The sequence below is a fragment of the Bombina bombina genome, chromosome 2 (assembly GCF_027579735.1).
Source record: "Bombina bombina isolate aBomBom1 chromosome 2, aBomBom1.pri, whole genome shotgun sequence".
NCBI classification, from domain to species: Eukaryota; Metazoa; Chordata; class Amphibia; order Anura; family Bombinatoridae; genus Bombina; species Bombina bombina.
This window is the reverse complement of record NC_069500.1, coordinates 488,440,491-488,461,461: the sequence shown is the minus strand read 5'-3', so window position 1 is coordinate 488,461,461 and position 20,971 is coordinate 488,440,491. Positions and strand designations below refer to the sequence as shown.

At 40.5% G+C, this 20,971-nt stretch overlaps 1 protein-coding gene across 6 annotated transcripts in view; it reads right to left on the bottom strand.

Moving 5' to 3' along the window:
* Positions 1 to 20,971, bottom strand: part of MTMR3 (myotubularin related protein 3) — a 429,098-nt gene that overhangs the window by 52,901 nt on the left and 355,226 nt on the right. For 4 of the 6 annotated variants that reach the window (XM_053702192.1, XM_053702196.1, XM_053702198.1 and 1 more), the window contains 2 exons: positions 3,459 to 3,547; positions 3,325 to 3,351 (listed from right to left, as the gene is read on the bottom strand). In XM_053702192.1, the coding sequence (XP_053558167.1) occupies positions 3,325 to 3,351; positions 3,459 to 3,547 (116 nt within the window). The remainder of the gene's footprint in view (positions 1 to 3,324; positions 3,352 to 3,458; positions 3,548 to 20,971) is intronic. The other 2 variants (XM_053702194.1, XM_053702197.1) reach the window with 1 other exon arrangement.

Here is a 20,971-nt window from a genome sequence, read left to right as displayed (position 1 = left end):
TTCAGAGGAGGTCAAGCTGGTAGTGGGTTGCCTTATTGTGGTGGTTTCTTTTGACTTGGCTTTCTTAGAAAGGGCTGTATGCCAGGACTCATTTGGATTGAATCGTCTCTTGGAGATTTGCAAGTTCTGTGGCTCAGGTAGAGTTTCCGTTGGTGGTTCAAGTCCAAGTGCTGTACAAAAGGTTTGAGTGTCCTCTGGAGTTTTGCAGGTCACACAGATGTTATTGCTTATGGTCCAAAGATGTGTTGAAAAACCCCATCTGTAAGGGATTCTCTTATTTCTTAACATGGTAGTAAGTGGTGAAAATTCCTTTCTGCGTTGTAAGGTGCGGGTTGATAAGTCCTGGAAGAACTGTAAGACATTACCTCTAAATCTTACAGGCTGAAGTTTGCGGGATTGTCGTAAGAGCATTTCTTTTTCTTGATAGTTCTTTAAACGGATCACAATATCCCGTGGAGGAGCTGAGTCAGGGGGTTTTGGTCTCAAAGTTCTATGGGCTCTGACCCATAGGATATCCTCAGTGTAGGAAGATTCTTTCAGATGTCGAAATAGATCCTGCAAATAAACCGGGAAATCCCTGGGTAAGACTGACTCTGGTACTCCTCTGATACGCATGTTTTTGCGCCTGCTTCGATTCTCGAGGTCGTCAAGCTTATCTTGGAGCGAAAGTATGATCTCTTGTTGAGAGGTTACTTGGTCAGTTAGTTGCTGTACATCTTCTTTAATGGTTTCTTGGTTACTTTCAAGAGATTCAACTTGGAAACCTAATGTGTGGATGTCCTGTTTTAATTCAGCCAGTTCCTCTCTAATACAGGAACGGACTATGTCTGCAATGTCCTTTTTCGATGGTAAATTTTGTAAAAATGAAGGAGAGAGCTGGCTTTCAGCCGGTAAAGTTCTGCTTGGTTGAGATTCCTGTGATAGGGTTTGAGGAGTTTTGTCACCAGTTTTAAGGGAGGCAGGAGAGGTATTCCTTGTGTCTGAACTATGTAAAAAAAGAGGACATAAGGCTTGATTTCCCTGTGATAGACTTTGACATTTTGTCGTGTTTGACATTGCGTTTAGTCGTCATGTTGGGCCAGGGATACACGTGGCGTGACTCTTGGGTTTCTTGTGACAAAATTGTCTTATGTCGAGTAATACTTATGAGATATATAGAGGTGTAAGATCTAGCCCCCAGAACAGGCAAAATAATCTTATAATCACTGGCAGTAAATAAAAGATGCACAGCAGTGGTATTTTACAGATGGAGGAGTTAAGGTCTGCACTTGAATCACAGCAACAAATTATGGAAAGAATGGTTGTATCTCCAGGCTGGGTTTAAAAGCCAAGCAATGAATGTTACTGAGGATTTATGTTTCAAAAGAGCTGCAGTGTCAGTAGTTAAAGGCAGCTAAACTGTTATTTATTTCCTCTGATGGACATAAAGATATTTGAAGTATTAGAGCTGCAGATCCTGTTTCATTAATTAGGCATGGAAATTAGATTAGATAGTGCAGCTGGTCTGTATCTGGAGCTGTTCCTGTAGTAGGCCTAATCCCTGGGATCAAGTGTGGCAGAAGCTTGCACAGGCCATGCAGTTGCTGATTATTTGTTGTGGCCAGGTTACAGTTGGGGAGTGTACCTGTCTCTGTGTGGATGTGCTAGTATAGTAGGGTATATGAAAAGTTCTTACCCTGAAGAAAGTGGAGTTCCGGTGTAGGCCCAATCCCCGGGCTAAATTTATTTTCCGGTCCGACTTGAAAATCGGGTGTTATTTTTCAGTCCTTGGGCCCTTCACTTTAGATTGTGGGCCTTCCTGGGAGCTTAGTTGTGGCCCCTGATGACCAGCAAGGGGAAATAGTTGTGGCTTGATGGTAGATGCGGCCTGAATTCGGCCCGGAGTGCTGGGTATCTCTGGTTCAGGGGGAGATGAAAGGATTATCCCCCTAAGTTGTTGCGACAGGCTCTAAAGGTGCTGGGGAGTGATGTAGGAGAGTTTAGGAGCAAGGATGATGAGGATTCCTAATGATATAAGGGCCTTTACAGCGGAGCTCCGGAGTTATGCTGCCATCTCTGCAGCTGCTGGCTCCGCCCCCCGGTTCCAATAAGTTTTATCACCAAACATATGTAAAAAACGATTAAACATGCCAGCAAACGTTTTAAAATACACTTTTATAAGAGTATGTATCTCTATTAATAAGCCTGATACCAGTCGCTATCACTGCATTTAAGGCTTTACTTACATTACTTCGGTATCAGCAGCATTTTCTAGCAAATTTCATCCCTAGAAAAATATTTTAACTGCACATACCTTATTGCAGGAAAACCTGCACGCTATTCCCCCTCTGAAGTTACCTCACTCCTCAGAATATGTGAGAACAGCAAAGGATCTTAGTTACTTCTGCTAAGATCATAGAAAACGCAGGCAGATTCTTCTTCTAAATAGTGCCTGAGATAAACAGTACACTCCGGTACCATTTAAAAATAACAAACTTTTGATTGAAGAAATAAACTAAGTATAAAACACCACAGTCCTCTTACGACCTCCATCTTAGTTGAGAGTTGCAAGAGAATGACTGGATATGGCAGTGAGGGGAGGAGCTATATAGCAGCTCTGCTGTGGGTGATCCTCTTGCAACTTCCTGTTGGGAAGGAGAATATCCCACAAGTAATGGATGATCCGTGGACTGGATACACTTAACAAGAGAAATCTTTTTTTTTAACTCACTGCTGTGCTGCTGGACAAAAATTCTGGTGTAGACTGTCCCTTTAAAGGACAGTGCACCTGTGCTACCCACAACAATCTTATCTCCCAAAATTTAAACTCCTGACTGCAAAAGTCGTTAACACAGAGGTTCACTTTTTCTAGCCTGTCCTGTGGAAAATTACTTAATGTCTTCAATAAAAATTTGAAAAGAACAACTGTGTGTGTTATTAGTTTAGTCAGATTGTGCTGGTCTATAATTATGACTTAGATGACGATCAGACAACAAAATTTTATAAGTAATCAATACAGAAATTCAGGTAATTCCAAAGGGTTCATAACTTTTCTTACAACTTTACGGTATATTGCTGGCAAATGTTAAAAATTTACCTATTCTTTATTTGTGTCTTAACAATAATCAAATAAAGAATTTGTTCTGCTCATTTTGTATACAACGACGGAGTACAGCTATTCCTGTGTTAATGCAGAATGCTGTATCTTTTACTGTTGTGTGTGTGTTCTGTCCTTGGGTGTTGATGAGGTGTGGAAGGGGAATGTGGAAGAGGGGAGTGGGGAAACAGTTAGTTTTGGTGATCACAAGCGGGCAAACCAATTGAAGGACCTCCACAAAAGCTCACCATGTTTCAGTCTCGGCTTCTGTATTCCTGCAAGGAGTGAAACATGGCTGAGAGGGGCAGTAAGTGTTCATTTGCTAGACTGGACACAAGGGAATTTATAGTTAAGAGCATAAATGAGCAAGTCTGATGCCTACCTGCAATGGTGTTTCCGGCTTGCAAGCCAAAATTTGCTGTCACAGTTATAGCAGCTTGCAGCTAAATGATCAGGAAGCCATCTTGTTACCTAAAAAAAAAACGAAGATGGCAAAATGTTAATATTTCCAATCATTTAAAAAAAAAAAAGTCAATTCATTTTGAAACTACTTATAACCCAGTAGAAAAGAGAACATAAAAGTAATGAGGGTTCCAAACATACATTACATGATGTTGCTTAGCCACACCATCTTGGAATATATATATTTATATCACCACTATGTTACTGAAACATCTTACTGTTGATAACTGAACTGGTATTGAGATATCTTCAATGCAAAGACTGACGGCACAGATCACTAAGGAATTCCTGCCAATCATTAGTCACTGGGAAGTTGTGATTGTAAGTCCTCATTGTAATGCTGCTTTAAGTTGTGTTTTGTTTACAGCTACCTATGACCTATATTACATTTGTAATGTTGATGGCTAAACTAAAAGAGACACCAATGTCCAAATAAAACTTTCATAAATTAGAGCATGCAATTTTAAAAACCTTTCTTCTATTTACTTCTATTACCAAATTGTGTTCAGTCTTTTTGTATTCACAATTTCTGAGGTACCAGCTCCTACTGAGCATGTGCAAGAGTACACAGAATATACATATATGGATTTTGTGATTGGTTGATGGCTGTCAAGATAAAGTGGGTTGGAAATAAAAACATTTTTAAATTTGTCAGAAAAAAAATTATGCTTACCATATAAATTAATTTATTTCATGGTGGAGAGAAGTCCACGATCCATTACTCCTAGGAATTACTCTTCACCACCACTAGGAGGAGGCAAAGATTCCCAAATCCCAAGAACCCTATGAAACCCCTCCCACATACCTAAGTCCAATGTATAACCAACAAAGTGAGGTAAGAAAAAGCTATAAAAGGAGCAGGGAAAAAATATGTGCTAAGGAAAAAAACTAATATTAACATACATAGGATGAGATCTTGTGGACTCTCACAACCATGAAAGAAATTAATTTATTAGGTAAGCATAAATTATGTTCTCTTTCATATATGTGGTGAGAGTCCACTATTTATTACCAATGGGAAAACATTTTTATGCATGGAAAATAAAACAAAAAGGCAAAAAATCAACTGCCTAAAGAGCCTTCCTACCGAAGGCTACTTCAGAAGAAACAAAAACATAAAAGTGGTAGTATTCCGGAAAGTATGCAAAGACCACCAAGTAGCTGCCTTGCAAATCTGGTCAACAGAAGCCTCATGCTTGAAGGCCCAAGAAGTGGCAACTGACCTAGTAGAATGAACAGTTATCTGCTGCAGTGGAAGCTGACCTGAATGAAAAAACTAGAAGTTTGTCTTGGGATTAGACACAAAGAAGGAACAACAATCTCTCTGCTAAAGTTATCTGAAGGAACAACCTTAGGCAAAAATTCAAAAGTAGTCGGTAAATAAAGAAAGAAGTTTAATATCCACCATATGCATAGGTTAAAAAGGAGGAGCCTACAAAACCCTTAAAGGGACAGTAAACACCAGAATTTTTGCTGTTTAAAAAGGAAGATAATCCCTCTATTACCTATTCCCCAATTTTGCATAACCAACACAGTTATAATAATATACTTTTTACCTCTGTGATTACCTTGTATCTATGCCTCTGCAAACTGCCCACTTATTTCAGTTCTTTTGACAGAGATGCATTTTTAGCCAATCAGTGCTTGCTCTTAGGAGCTTCACGTGCTGGAGCTCAATGTTATCTATATGAAACACATGAACTAACGCCCTCTAGTGGTGAAAAACTATCAAAATGCTTTCCGATTAGAGGCAGTCTTTAAGGTCTAAGAAATTAGCACATGAACCTCCTAGATTTAGCTTTCAACTAAGAATACCAAGAGAACAAAGCAAAATAGGTAATAAAAGTAAATTGGAAAGTTGTTTAAAATTACATGCCCTATTTAAAACATGAAGGATTTTTTTTTACTTTACTGTCCCTTTAACACAAAGTTAAGATTCCATGGAGGAGAAATTGGCTTGATTACAGGTTTAATACGGACCAAAACCAGAAATATAAGGAAGATTAGCAATCTTCATATGGAACAAACTAAAAGAGCAGAGATCTGCCCCATCAAAGAACTGACAGAACGTTATCCAGACCATCCTGTAAGAACTGCAAAATCCTAGTAATTATGAAAGAATACCAAGAAAAACCATGACCTACACACCAAGAAATAAAGGCCATCCAGACCTTATAATAGATATTCCTAGTTACAGGCTTAATACCTAATAAGGTTTCAATCACAGAATCAAAGAAACCCCATGACTAAGGACTAAACGTTCAATTCCCATGCCATCAAGTTCAGAGACTTAAGATCCAGATGGAAAAACAGACCTTGAGAAAGAAGGTCTAACTGCAGAGGCCAATGAGGACAGCTGGAAATTTGAACCAGATCTGCATACCCAATCCTGTGAAGCCAAGCTGGGACAATCAGAGTTACTGATGACTTCTCTAGGCTTATCATGAAAAAAAAAACACTCTGCGTGGAAGTACCAGAGAAGGAAACAGATGAAGCAAGCTGCAATGCGCAAGGAATTACTAACTCTGCTTGAGGATCCCTGGACCTCGCAAAGTATCTGTGAAGTTTGTTGTTCAAACGAGAGGCCATCATATCTATCTCTGGGTGACCCCAAAGATCCACAGTCAGCTTCCCAGTTGTTGAACCCTGGAATATGAATCACAGAGACTAGACAGGAATTGATTTCTGTCCATGAGAGAATTCAAGACACATTCCTCAAGGCTTGGGAACTGTGAGTTCCCCCCTGATGGTTGATATAAGCCGATGCTGTGACATTGTCGGTCTGGAAAAGGAGAAGAGATTCTCTTTTCAAGAGAGGCCAAGCTTGAAGAGCCCTATTTATAGGTAACCTTGCTCTTAAGGACCCCTAATCAGCTCCCCAAACTTGCATCTGTAGTGATCACTGTCCAGGTAGGATAAGCAAAGAAGCCCCCTGAATAATAAACTGATGATTCAGCCACCAAGTTAGAGACTGACTTGTATTAAGATCCAAAAATATCTTTTGAGACAGCTGAATAGTCTCTGCACCATTGACAAAGCTGAAAAGGTCTCATGCGAAGACAAGCAAAAGGAATTGCATCTGAAGATCAGACCTAGAACTTCCATACAAAGAGTAACCAAGGGAAAAGAGAGAGACTGAAGGATTAGAAAGGCTGACACCAATCTTAACCTTCTCTGATCTGTTAGAGAAAGACTCATGGAGACTGAATCAATTTGAAAACCCCAAAAAGTTAACTGTTTGAGAAATCAAAGGACTTTTTGGAAAGTTGATCCTCCAACCATGCTGTCAAGAAAAAAAACAAGTCAGTTGGTGTGAGATTCTGCTAAAGGAAAACAAGATGTTGCCTAGGTATAGAAACACAGCAATACCTTGAGTTCTGATAGACAAAAAGCATACACCCCAACTCTCGGGTCCCGATTTTTGGGGGTCTGTCCCGGAAGATTGACATCTGTCCCCCAATGCTCCATGAATTTATTTTTTAAACATTTTTATTTAAAAAATGTTTTAAATTCTATTGGGCCCATACATGGTCATCATGTGACCCAATACACAGTCAGTATTTTTTGGCACATGTGACTGCATGTTATCTCACATAAACCAGGCGTTGTTTCTAATCATGCATGTTACAGAGACAGTCTTACTACCCAGGCAGGAGTGTGAAGGGACAAGGGGCAGGCTGATATGTGGGGGGAGGGTGCCAGTGCAGCAGCAGCCAGGGCAATGTGTCTGCTGTCTGCTCAGTGGACTAGTTTAATTTTTTTCAGGGTGATCTGTAGTGGTCTCTAAAGCATTCGGCAGCATAAGTAAAGTATTTGAACGTTATATACAGGGCAAAAGTTTTTGTAGGATTTATATACTGCTCCAAATATCTTTTTTTTTACACGGAGCACTTCTAACCTGCTAAACCTCAGGAGTATCATGTAAAAACATAAGAAAAACACTGTACAAAAAAAAAAAGCAGCTTTAATTTGTTACGAATATTCCTTCTGCTATCAGTTAAAATGCTTGTTTCAAGCAAAGTCTGCACACATTACCGGTTACAGACTGTGGAAGGAGGCTTGGTGTGATTACCTAGGTAACCAGAAAGCATCCCCCTAGTAAAAAAAAAATCAGTTATCAGAGTGTTTATACTTTTTTTTTTTAAAACTTCATGTGAGTTATGTTCTGCCACTTGTTAAGCCCATTCCCCAGACCCCATATCACACTTTTGCTCAGTCAGGGGGTGGGGGGTCCCTCTTTAGAAATTTTAAATGTTATTAGGTATGAAAAAGGGCACCCTTTTAGCCAAACCAATTGGTAGAGCAACAAACTTAAAATGCCTGTCCAGAAAGGCAAACATCAGAAACTGGACATGTTCTCTGTGAATTGGAAAATAAAGGCAAGCATCCTTTAAATCTATTAAGGAGATGAACTGACTTTGCTGAACAAAAAGGCAGAAAAGTCCGAATAGTTTCCATTTTGAAAGATGGAATCCTTACAAACTTGTTCAGAGCTTTCAGATACAGGACTGTTTTAAAAGAACCTTCCTATTTGGAAAAATGAAGAGATTTGAATAAAATCCCATCCCCTGTTCCTGCAAAGGAACTGGTACAATCACTCCCAATTCAGATCCAGATCTTAGACAGACTGGGAAAAAAGGCTTGAGGTTTTACAGGATTGATTGGAACGTTGGACAGACAAAACATTCCTCTGGGAGGCCTTGTTCTGAATCATATTAGATATCCCTAAGAAACTATATACAGAACCCAGGGATCTAGAACAGACAAACCACGCCTCCTGAAAGAGGCTTAACCTGACATCTACCAGAACCTCTGGATCGGGGGCCACACATTCATACCTTTTTAGTAGTAGGGATAGATTTCTTACCCTGCTTTGACTTGTTCCAGTAATCACTAGGTCTCCAGACTGAGCCAGAGGTGCCTTGCTTCTGAGCAGAGGAGTCAACATTTTGTTCCTTATTCTGAAAAAAGGAACAAAAATTATTGAAGCTTACGATTTCCCTCTGGACTTTTTGTCTTGAGGAAGCACACCCCCTTTACCTCCAGTTACAGTAGATATTATAGAATCAAATTTATAACCAAACAACTTCTTTCCCTGAAAGGAAAGATAATCTGGATTTTGACACCAATTCAGCAAAGCAGGATTTAAGCCATAAGGCTCGCCTGGCAAGGACTGCCAAAAGACATGTTTGTGACATTAAAGGAACAGTATACACTAGGAATGCACCGAAATGAGAATTCTGGACCGAAACAGAAAATTCAAGATGCCCTTGGCTGAAAACTAAAATTACTACTTTTTTTTTTTAACAAAATGATTTTAAAATATTTTCTATAATTTTATCAATATAAGGGACTTTTTAATGAATTTAATTAATCTGAAATGAAAAACTATAAGCCAATAAAATAAATAAAAACACTTATTGAAAGCAACACCAAAATTGGATAGAAAATAATTTGAAAAACCAATATAAATAAAAATTTGTTAAACTGTTTCTGTTATAATGGACTGAATGAAGAATATATTGTTGATATTAATTTAATATCAATATACATTCTGCATTTCGTTCTATGTAACAATCAGATTTAACAAATTATATATATATTTTTACCAATTATCCAAATAAAGTATAGTCCTAGAAAACTATAATTACATGCAAAACAATAAGTCAAGTAATAAACTCAAACAGCAGCTCTAGGCTAGCATCAAATTTGAAATATGCTACACAATTTTACCGAAAACAACAGGCAAAAAACAAACAAACCGGATTAGCCGATAGAGTAGACAAGGAGTGTCTGCTATCTTTCGATTATCTCAACATCTATCAAATAATATCATGGAGGAAATATTTGCGGCCTTACAGACTGTTATGGAAGACTTTGAGAGAGAGTTTTGCAAGAGATTGGATGGTGTCATACTTGCTGTGGATGCAGTGAGAGGGGACCTGAAGCCTCGCAAGAAAGTAACAGACATGTCTGCGAACTGAGTAGTTTTCTTTTTACTCGCCCATCTGCTTGCAGCTGTCCATGCAAGCTGAGAACGAGATGGAGCAAGTAGAGGGAAGTCTCCGTGAGAAGTTGGAACTGGAAGTGGGCAATCTGAGCTATTGTGCTGCTTCTATGATCTCATGCATTCCTTGCCTCATTCCATTATTTACAAACTGGAGACTTTCACTTTTTCATTGCCCTGGTCCCCTGAGTAATGTATTGTTGGTGACCTGTTTAATGGGAATATAAACTCTTCTTGCCATCTTGCAGATCCGGAGAGAGTTGAGAGTTTTTAACACGGATACTCACATATATTGTTACCTGTTTAGCCGATCAAGCTTTCTTTCATGTAATTGGCAAGAGTCCATGAGCTAGTGACGTATGGGATAGACATTCCTACCAGGAGGGGCAAAGTTTCCCACACCTCAAAATGCCTATAAATACACCCCCACCACACCCACAATTCAGTTTTACAAACTTTGCCTCCTATGGAGGTGGTGAAGTAAGTTTGTGCTAGATTTCTATGTTGATATGCGCTTCTCAGTATGCTGAAGCCTGGTTCCTCTCAGAGTGCAGTGAATGACAGAGGGATGTGAAGGGAGTATCACCTATTGAATACAATGGTCATCCTAACGGGGATCTATTTCATAGGTTCTCTGTTATCGGTCGTAGAGATTCATCTCCTACCTCCCTTTTCAGATCGACGATATACTCTTATATACCATTACCTCTACTGATTCTCGTTTCAGTACTGGTTTGGCTATCTACTTTATGTAGATGAGTGTCTTTTGGTAAGTATGTTTTCTTTTATTTAAGACACTCTCAGCTATGGTTTGGCACTTTATATGTAAAGTTCTAAATATATGTTTTTTACTTATATTTGCCATGATTCAGGTTAATCAGTATATTTCCTTTTTGCAGACTGCCAGTTTCATTTTGGGAAATGCATATTAAAAAAAATAAATAAAAAAAAATTCTTACCTGAAATTTTCAAATTCACTCTCTTTTCTAAATTGCGGTCTGTTAGGCTCACGGGAGCGTAAAATGCTATAATTTATTGCGTCATTCTTGGCGCAAGACTTTTTTGGCGCGAGAATTACGTTTGTTGACTTAATTTTGTAATTTCCGGTGTCTTAGTTGGCGCCGAGATTTTTCACGTAGTTGCGTCATCTATGACGCTCGTGTTTGTTGCAGACGTTCTTGGCGGCAAAAAATATTTTGTCAGTTGAGGGCGTCATACTTGCCGCCAGATTTTTTACATTATTTAAGTCTTTATTTCATTTTGCTTCTGGTTTCCAGAGGATTATTTTGTTTGCATTTTTTCTCATTCCTGAAACTGTTATATAAGGAAATTGATAATTTTGCTTTATATGTTATTTTTTCTATTACATATTGCAAGATGTCTCAATCTGACCCTGTCTCAGAATCTACTATTGGAATCCTGCTGCCTGATGTCGGTTCTACCAAAGCTAAGTGCATTTGTTGTAAACTTGTGGTAACTGTTCCTCCGGCTGTAGTTTGTGTTAGTTGTCATGATAAACTTTCAAATGCAGACAATATTTCCATTAGTAGTAATCTATTACCTGTTGTTGTTCATTCAACATCTAATGCTCAGGATATTCCTGTTAATGTGAGAGAATTTGTTTCTAATTCCATTCAGAAGGCTTTATCTGTCATACCACCTTTTAATAAACGTAAAAGGTCTTTTAAAACTTCTCATAAAATTGATGAATTTTTAAATGACGTACAGCATTCTGATTTATCTATCTCTGATGAGGATCTATCTGGTTCAGAAGATTCTGCCTCAGATATTGACACTGACAAATCTTCATACTTATTTAAAATGGAGTATATTCGTTCCTTATTAAAAGAGGTGTTGATTGCATTAGATATGGAGGAGACTAGTCCTCTTGATATTAAAACCAGTAAATGTTTAAATTCGGTTTTTAAACCTCATGTAGTTATACCATAGGTTTTTCCAGTTCCTGATGCTATTTCAGATGTAATTTCTAGGGAATGGAATAGACTGGGTACTTCTTTTACTCCTTCTTCAAGGTTTAAGAAACTGTATCCTTTGCCGACTGATAGATTGGAGTTTTGGGAAAAGATCCCCAAAGTTGATGGGGACATCTCTACTCTTGCTAAACGTACTACTATTCCTACGGCAGATAGTACTCCTTTTAAAGATCCTTTAGATAGGAAACTTGAATCTCATCTAAGGAAGGCTTATTTATGTTCAGGTCATTTTCTTAGGCCTGCTATTTCTTTGGCTGATGTTGCTGCTGCTTCAACTTTTTGGTTGGAAACTTTAGCACAAGTACCAGATCATAATGTGTATAGCATTGTTAAATTATTTCAACATGCTAAAAATTTCATTTGTGATGCAATTTTTGATATCATTAGAATTGATGTCAGATATATGTCTTTAGCTATATTAGCTAGAAGAGCTTTATGGCTTAAATCTTGGAATGCTGATATGACTTCTAAATCAACGTTGCTATCTCTCTCTTTCCAAGGCAATAAATTATTTGGTTCTTTGTTGGATTCTATTATTTCAACTGTCACTGGGGGGAAGGGAGCTTTTTTGCCTCAGGATAAAAAATCTAAGGATAAAATTAAGGCTGCTAATCGTTTTCATTCCTTTCAACAAAATAAGTTACAGAAACCTGATCCTTCCCCTAAGGGAACTGTTTCCAATTGGAAGCCTTCTCCAGTCTGGAATAAATCCAAGCCATTTAAAAGATCTAAATCAGCCCCCAAGTCCGCATGAAGGTGTGGCCCTCATTACAGTGCAGCTGGTAGGGGGCAAACTAAGATTTTACAAGGATGTTTGGATCAATTCAATCCAAAATCATTGGATTCAGAACATTGTTTCTCAAGTGTACAGAATAGGTTTCAAAGTAAGACCGCCTGTGAGAAGTTTCTTTCTCTCACGCATTCCAGTGAACCCAGTAAAGGCTCAGGCTTTCATGAAGTGTGTTTCAGACCTGGAGTTATCTGGGGTAATTGTGCCAGTTCCTTTTCAGGAACGGGGTCTGGGGTTTTATTCAAATCTGTTCATTGTTCCAAAGAAGGAGAATTCTTTCAGACCAGTTCTGGATCTAAAAATTTTGAATCGTTATGTAAGAATACCTACATTCAAAATGGTGACTATAAGGACTATTCTGCCTTTTGTTAAGCAAGGGCATTATATGTCTACAATAGATTTACAGGATGCATATCTTCATATTCCGATTCATCCAGAACACTATCAGTTCCTGAGATTCTCTTTTCTAGACAAGCATTACCAATTTGTTGCTCTTCCTTTTGGCCTAGCAACAGCTTCAAGGATCTTTTCAAAAGTTCTCAGTGCCCTACTCTCTGTAATCAGAGAGCGGGGTATTGCGGTGTTTCCTTATTTGGACGATATCTTGGTACTTGCTCAGTCTTTACGCTCTGCAGAATCTCACACAAATCAACTAGTGTTGTTTCTTCAAAGACATGGTTGGAGGATCAATTTACCAAAAAGTTCTTTGATTCCTCAGACAAGGGTAACCTTTTAAGGTTTCCAAATAGATTCAGTGTCCATGACTTTGTCTCTAACAGACAAGAGACGTCTGAAATTGGTTGCAGCTTGTCGAAACCTTCAGTCTCAATCATTCCCTTCAGTAGCTATGTGCATGGAGGTTTTAGATCTCATGACTGCAGCATCGGACGCGATCCCCTTTGCTCGTTTTCACATGAAACCTCTTCAGCTTTGTATGCTGAACCAATGGTGCAGGGATTATACAAAGATATCACAATTAATATCCTTAAATCCCAATGTTCGACTATCTCTGACTTGGTGGTTAGATCACCATCGTTTAGTTCAAGGGGCCTCTTTTGTTCGTCCAGCCTTGGACTGTGATCACAACAGATGCAAGTCTTTCAGGTTGGGGAGCTGTCTGAGGATCTCTGACAGCGCAGGGGGTTTGGAAATCTCAAGAGGCGAGATTACCAATCAATATTTTGGAACTCCGTGCGATTCTCAGAGCTCTTCAGTTTTGGCCTCTTCTGAAGAGAGAACTGTTTATTTGTTTTCAGACAGACAATGTCACAACCGTGGCGTATGTCAATCATCAAGGTGGGACTCAGTCCTCAAGCTATAAAAGAAGTATCTCGGATACTTGCATGGGCGGAATCCAGCTCCTGTCTAATTTCTGTGGTCCATATCCCAGGTATAGACAATTGGGAAGCGGATTATCTCAGTCGCCAGACTTTACATCCGGGAGAGTGGTCTCTTTACCCAGATGTGTTTTTTCAGATTGTTCAAATGTGGGGGCTTCCAGAAATAGATCTGATGGCTTCTCATCTAAACAGAAAACTTCCCAGGTATCTGTCCAGGTCCAGGGATCCTCAGGCGGAAGCAGTGGATGTGTTGACACTTCCTTGGAGTTATCAACCTGCTTATATCTTTCCGCCTTTAGTTCTTCTTCCAAGAGTGATTTCCAAAATCATAATGGAGTGTTTGTTTGTACTGCTGGTGGCTCCAGCATGGCCACACAGGTTTTGGTATGCGGATCTTGTTCGGATGTCCAGTTGCCAACCTTAGCCACTTCCGTTAAGGCCTTTTATCTCAAGTCCCATTTTTCCATCAGGATCTCAAATCATTAAATTTGAAGCTATAGAGATTGAACTCTTAGTGCTTAGTCATAGAGGTTTGGAAGACTTACATTTCATGGTGTTCTTCTCATAAATTCTCTTGGCATTCTTTTAGAATTCCTAGAATTTTACAGTTTCTTCAGGATGGTTTAGATAAGGGTTTGTCTGCAAGTTCCTTGAAAGGACAAATCTCTAGCAATTTTTCTGTGGAACAGAACAGAAAGAGCAAACTTCCTGATATTCATTGTTTTGTACAGGCTTTGGTTCGTATCAAGCCTGTCATTAAGTCAATCTCTCCTCCTTGGAGTCTTAATTTGGTTTTGAGGGCTTTACAGGCTCCTCCGTTTGAGCCTATGCATTCTCTGGACAGTAAATTACTTTCATGGAAAGTATTGTTCCTTTTGGCCATCTCTTCTGCTAGAAGAGTTTCTGAATTATCTGCTCTTTCTTGCGAGTCTGCTTTTCTGATTTTTCATCAGGATAAGGCGGTTTTGCGGACTTCATTTACATTTTTACCTAAAGTTGTGAATTCCAACAACATTAGTAGAGAAATTGTTGTCCCTTCATTGTGTCCTAATCCTAAGAATTCTCTGGAGAGATCTTTACATTCTTTGGATGTGGTAAGAGCTTTGAAATATTATGTTGAAGCTACTAAATATTTCAGATAGACTTCTAGTCTATTTGTTATCTTTTCTGGTTCTAGGAAAGGTCAGAAGGCTTCTGCCATTTCTTTGGCATCTTGGTTAAAGCTTTTGATTCATCATGCTTATTTGGAGTCGGGTAAATCCCCGCCTCAGAGGATTACGGCTCATTCTACTAGGTCAGTTTCCACTTCCTGGGCTTTTAAGAATGTAGCTTCTGTTGATCAGATTTGCAAGCAGCAACTTGGTCTTCTTTGCATACTTTTACTAAATTCTACCATTTTGATGTTTTCTCTTCTTCAGAAGCAGTTTTTGGTAGAAAAGTACTTCAGGCAACTGTTTCAGTTTGATTCTTCTGCTTATAATTTCATTTTTTTTCATTATAAAGATAAAAACTTTTGATTTGGGTTGTGGATTAATTTTACAGCGGAATTGGCTGTCTATTTTTATCCCTCCCTCTCTAGTGACTCTTGCGTGGAGTTCCACATCTTGGGTATTTGCTATCCCATACGTCACTAGCTCATGGACTCTTGCCAATTACATGAAAGAAAACATAATTTATGTAACAATTTACCTGATAAATTCATTTCTTTCATATTGGCAAGAGTCCATGAGGCCCACCCTTTTTATGGTGGTTATGATTTTTTTGTATAAAGCACAATTATTCCAATTCCTTGTTGATGCTTTCGCTCCTTTCTTATCACCCCACTTCTTGGCTATTCGTTAAATTGAATTGTGGGTGTGGTGAGGGGTGTATTTATAGGCATTTTGAGGTTTGAGAAAATTTGCCCCTCCTGGTAGCAATGTATATCCCATACGTCACTAGCTCATGGACTCTTGCCAATATGAAAGAAAACAGAATTTATGCTTACCTGATAAATTACTTTCTCCAACGGTGTGTCCGGTCCACGGCGTCATCCATTACTTCTGGGAATATTCTCTTCCCCAACAGGAAATGGCAAAGAGCACAGCAAAAGCTGTCCATATAGCCCCTCCTCAGGCTCCGCCCCCCAGTCATTCGACCGACGGTTAGGAGAAAAAAAGGAGAAACTATAGGGTGCCGTGGTGACTGTAGTGTATAGAGAAAGAAATTTTTCAAACCTGATTAAAAAACCAGGGCGGGCCGTGGACCCGACACACCGTTGGAGAAAGTAATTTATCAGGTAAGAATCAATTCTGTTTTCTCCAACATTGGTGTGTCCGGTCCACGGCGTCATCCATTACTTGTGGGAACCAATACCAAAGCTTTAGGACACGGATGAAGGGAGGGAGCAAATCAGGTTACCTAAACAGAAGGCACCACGGCTTGCAAAACCTCTCCCCCAAAAATAGCCTCCGAAGAAGCATAAGTATCAATTTGTAGAATTTGGCAAAAGTGTGCAGAGAAGACCAAGTCGCTGCCTTACATATCTGATCAACAGAAGCCTCGTTCTTGAAGGCCCATGTGGAAGCCACAGCCCTAGTAGAGTGAGCTGTGATTCGTTCAGGAGGCTGCCGTCCGGCAGTCTCATAAGCCAATCGGATGATGCTTTTCAGCCAGAAAGAAAGAGAGGTAGCAGTAGCTTTTTGTCCTCTCCTCTTACCAGAGTAAACGACAAACAAAGATGAAGTTTGTCTGAAATCCTTTGTTGAGTCTAAATAGAACTTTAAAGCACGGACCACATCTAAATTGTGTAACAAACGTTCCTTCTTTGAAACTGGATTCGGACACAGAAAAGGAACAACTATTTCCTGGTTAATATTCTTGTTGGAAACTACTTTTGGAAGAAAACCAGGTTTAGTACGCAAAACAACCTTATCTGAATGGAACACCAGATAGGGTGGATCACACTGCAAAGCAGATAATTCAGAAACTCTTCTAGCAGAAGAAATAGCAACCAAAAACAGAACTTTCCAAGATAGTAACTTGATATCTATGGAATGTAAAGGTTCAAACGGAACCCCTTGAAGAACTAAATTTAGACTCCAAGGAGGAGTCATGGGTCTATAAACAGGCTTGATTCTGACCAAAGCCTGTACAAAAGCTTGTACATCTGGCACAGCTGCCAGTCGTTTGTGTAGCAAAACAGATAAAGCAGAAATCTGTCCTTTTAGAGAACTCGCTGACAACCCTTTATCCAAACCTTCTTGGAGAAAGGAGAGAATCTTAGGAATTTTAATCTTACTCCAGGAGAATCCCTTGGATTCACACCAACAGATATATTTTTTCCATATTTTATGGTAAATCTTTCTAGTCACAGGTTTTCTGGCTTGAACCAGAGTATCTATCACTGAATTTGAAAACCCACGCTTGGATAAAATCAAGCGTTCAATTTCCAAGCAGTCAGCTGCAGAGAAACTAGATTTGGATGTTCGAATGGACCTTGTACTAGAAGATCCTGTCTCAAAGGTAGCTTCCATGGTGGAGCCGATGACATATTCACCAGGTCTGCATACCAAGTCCTGCGTGGCCACGCAGGAGCTATCAGGATCACTGAGGCCTTCTCCTGTTTGATCCTGGCTACGAGCCTGGGAAGGAGAGGAAACGGTGGAAACACATAAGCTAGGTTGAACGACCAAGGCGCCACTAATGCATCCACTAGAGTCGCCTTGGGATCCCTGGATCTGGACCCGTAGCAAGGAACCTTGAAGTTCTGACGAGACGCCATCAGATCCATGTCTGGAATGCCCCATAATTGGGTTAACTGGGCAAAGACCTCCGGGTGGAGTTCCCACTCCCCCGGATGGAAAGTCTGACGACTGAGATAATCCGCCTACCAGTTGTCTACTCCTGGGATGTGAATTGCAGATAGATGGCAGGAGTGATCCTCCACCCATTTGATGATCTTGGATACCTCTCTCATCGCCAAGGAACTCATTGTTCCTCCCTAATGGTTGATGTAAGCTACAGTCGTCATGTTGTCTGACTGGAATCTTATGAATCCGGCCTTCGCTAGTTGAGGCCAAGCCCGGAGAGCATTGAATATCGCTCTCAGTTCCAGGATGTTTATCGGGAGAAGAGACTCTTTCCGAGGCCATAGACCCTGAGCTTTCAGGGAATCCCAGACCGCGCCCCAGCCTAATAGACTGGCGTCGGTCGTGACAACGACCCACTCTGGTCTGCGGAAACTCATTCCCTGAGACAGGTGATCCTGAGTCAACCACCAACGGAGTGAGTCTCTGGTTATCTGGTCTACTTGAATCTGAGGAGACAAGTCTGCATAGTCCCCATTCCACTGATTGAGCATGCACAGTTGTAATGGTCTTAGATGAATTCGAGCAAAAGGAACTATGTCCATTGCTGCAACCATCAATCCTACTACTTCCATGCACTGAGCTATGGAAGGCTGCAGAATAGAGTGAAGAACTTGACAAGCGTTTAGAAGCTTTGACTTTCTGACTTCTGTCAGGAAGATCTTCATTTCTAAAGAATCTATTATTGTTCCCAAAAAGGGAACTCTTGTTGACGGAGACAGGGAACTCTTTTCTACGTTCACCTTCCACCCGTGAGATCTGAGAAAGGCTAGAACAATGTCTGTATGAGCCTTGGAAAGAGACGACGCTTGAATTAGAATGTCGTCTAGATAAGGTGCCACTGCAATGCCCCTCGGTCTTAGAACCGCCAGAAGGGACCCTAGCACCTTTGTGAAAATTCTGGGAGCAGTGGCTAAACCGAACGGGAGAGCCACAAACTGGTAATGTTTGTCCAGAAAGGCGAACCTTAGGAACTGATGATGATCTTTGTGGATAGGAATATGTAGGTACGCATCCTTTAAATCCACGGTAGTCATATATTGACCCTCCTGGATTGTGGGTAAAATTGTTCGAATGGTTTCCATTTTGAACGATGGAACTCTGAGAAACTTGTTTAGAATTTTTAAATCCAGAATTGGTCTGAAAGTTCCCTCTTTTTTGGGAACTACAAACAGGTTTGAGTAAAACCCCTGACCTTTTTTCCACTGTTGGAACAGGGTGTATCACTCCCATCTTTAACAGGTCTTCTACACAATGTAAGAATGCCTGTCTCTTTATTTGGTCTGAAGATAAGCGAGACATGTGGAACCTTCCCCTTGGAGGAAGTTCCTTGAATTCTAGAAGATAACCCTGAGAGACTATTTCTAGTGCCCAGGGATCCGGAACATCTCTTACCCAAGCCTGAGCAAAGAGAGAGAGAGTCTGCCCCCTACTAGATCCGGTCCCGGATCGGGGGCTACCCCTTCGTGCTGTCTTGGTAGCAGCAGCAGGCTTCTTGGCCTGTTTACCCTTGTTCCAGCCTTGCATTGGTTTCCAAGCTGGCTTAGCCTGGGAAGCGTTACCCTCTTGTCTAGAGGCTGCAGAGTTAGAAGCCGGTCCGTTCCTGAAATTACGAAAGGAACGAAAATTGGACTTATTCTTAGCCTTGAAAGGCTTATCCTGTGGGAGGGCATGGCCCTTCCCCCCAGTGATGTCTGAAATAATTTCTTTCAATTCAGGCCCAAAAAGGGTCTTACCTTTGAAAGGGATATTAAGCAATTTTGTCTTGGAAGATACATCCGCCGACCAAGACTTTAGCCAGAGCGCTCTACGCGCCACAATTGCAAACCCTGAATTTTTCGCCGCTAATCTCGCTAATTGCAAAGCGGCATCTAAAATAAAGGAATTAGCTAACTTAAGTGCGTGAATACTGTCCATGACTTCCTCATATGGAGTCTCCTTATTGAGCGACTTTTCTAGTTCATCGAACCAGAAACAAGCCGCCGTAGTGACAGGAATAATGCACGAAATTGGTTGGAGGAGGTAACCTTGCTGAACAAAAATCTTTTTAAGCAAACCCTCCAATTTTTTATCCATAGGATCTTTGAAAGCACAATTGTCCTCAATGGGAATAGTCGTGCGTTTGGCTAGCGTAGAAACTGCCCCCTCAACCTTAGGGACTGTTTGCCATGTGTCCATCCTTGGGTCGACCATGGGGAACAATTTCTTAAATATAGGAGGTGGGACAAAAGGTATGCCTGGTTTCTCCCACTCCTTAGTCACTATGTCCGCCACCCTTTTAGGTATCGGAAAGGCATCAGGGTGCACAGGGACCTCTAGGAATTTGTCCATCTTGCACAATTTTTCTGGAATTACCAAAGAGTCACAATCATCCAGTGTAGTTAGTACCTCCTTAAGTAATGCGCGGAGATGCTCTAACTTAAATTTAAACGTCACAACATCAGGTTCTGCCTGTTGAGAAATTCTACCTGAATCAGAAAGTTCTCCCTCCGACAAACCCTCCCTCACTGCCACTTCTGACTGGTGTGAGGGTATGACAGATAAATTATCGTCAGCGCCTTCTTGCTTCACTGTATTTAAAACTGAGCAATCACGCTTTCTTTGAAATGCTGGCATTTTAGATAAAATATTAGCTATGGAATTATCCATTACTGCCGTTAATTGTTGCATAGTAACAAGCATTGGCGCGCTAGATGTACTAGGGGTCGCCTGCGCGGGCATAACTGGTATTGACACAGAAGGAGAGGATGAAGAACTATCCCCACTACCTTCATTTGAGGAATCATCTTGGGCAACCTTATTAAATGTGACAGTACTGTCCTTACTTTGTTTGGACGCCATGGCACAATTATCACATACATTTGAAGGGGGGACCACCTTGGCCTCCATACATACAGAACATGTTCTATCTGAAGGTACAGACATGTTAGACAGGCTTAAACAGGCTAATAATGCAAAAAAAACGTTTTTAAACAAAACCGTTACTGTCTCTTTAAATGTTAAACAGAGCACACTTTATTTCTTAATGTGTGAAAAACTATGAATTAACCCCTTAATGACAACTGACGTACCAGGTACGTCATGCATTAACAAGCAGTTAATGACAATGGACGTACCTGGTACGTCAGTTGTCAAACAGAGTGCTGGAAGCGATCACAAATGCTTCCAGCAGCTCTGAGGGTATTGCAGTGATGCCTCGATATGGAGGCATCCTGCAATACCACTTTACAAGCCTCCGATGCAGAGAGAGCCACTCTGTGGCCCTCTCTGCACCGGTAGCGTAAGTGCCAGTGTCCGCCGGGTGCAAGATGCAAGTGCGCGTGCACGATGCGCGAGTGTGCACGTGAGCGTGCATGTGTGTGTGCACGGGGCGCGCGTGCACGTGCACCCATTAGCCACACTGACACCAATGAATGAGGGCAGAAAGGGGAAAAAAAAGGGATTTTTTTTTTAA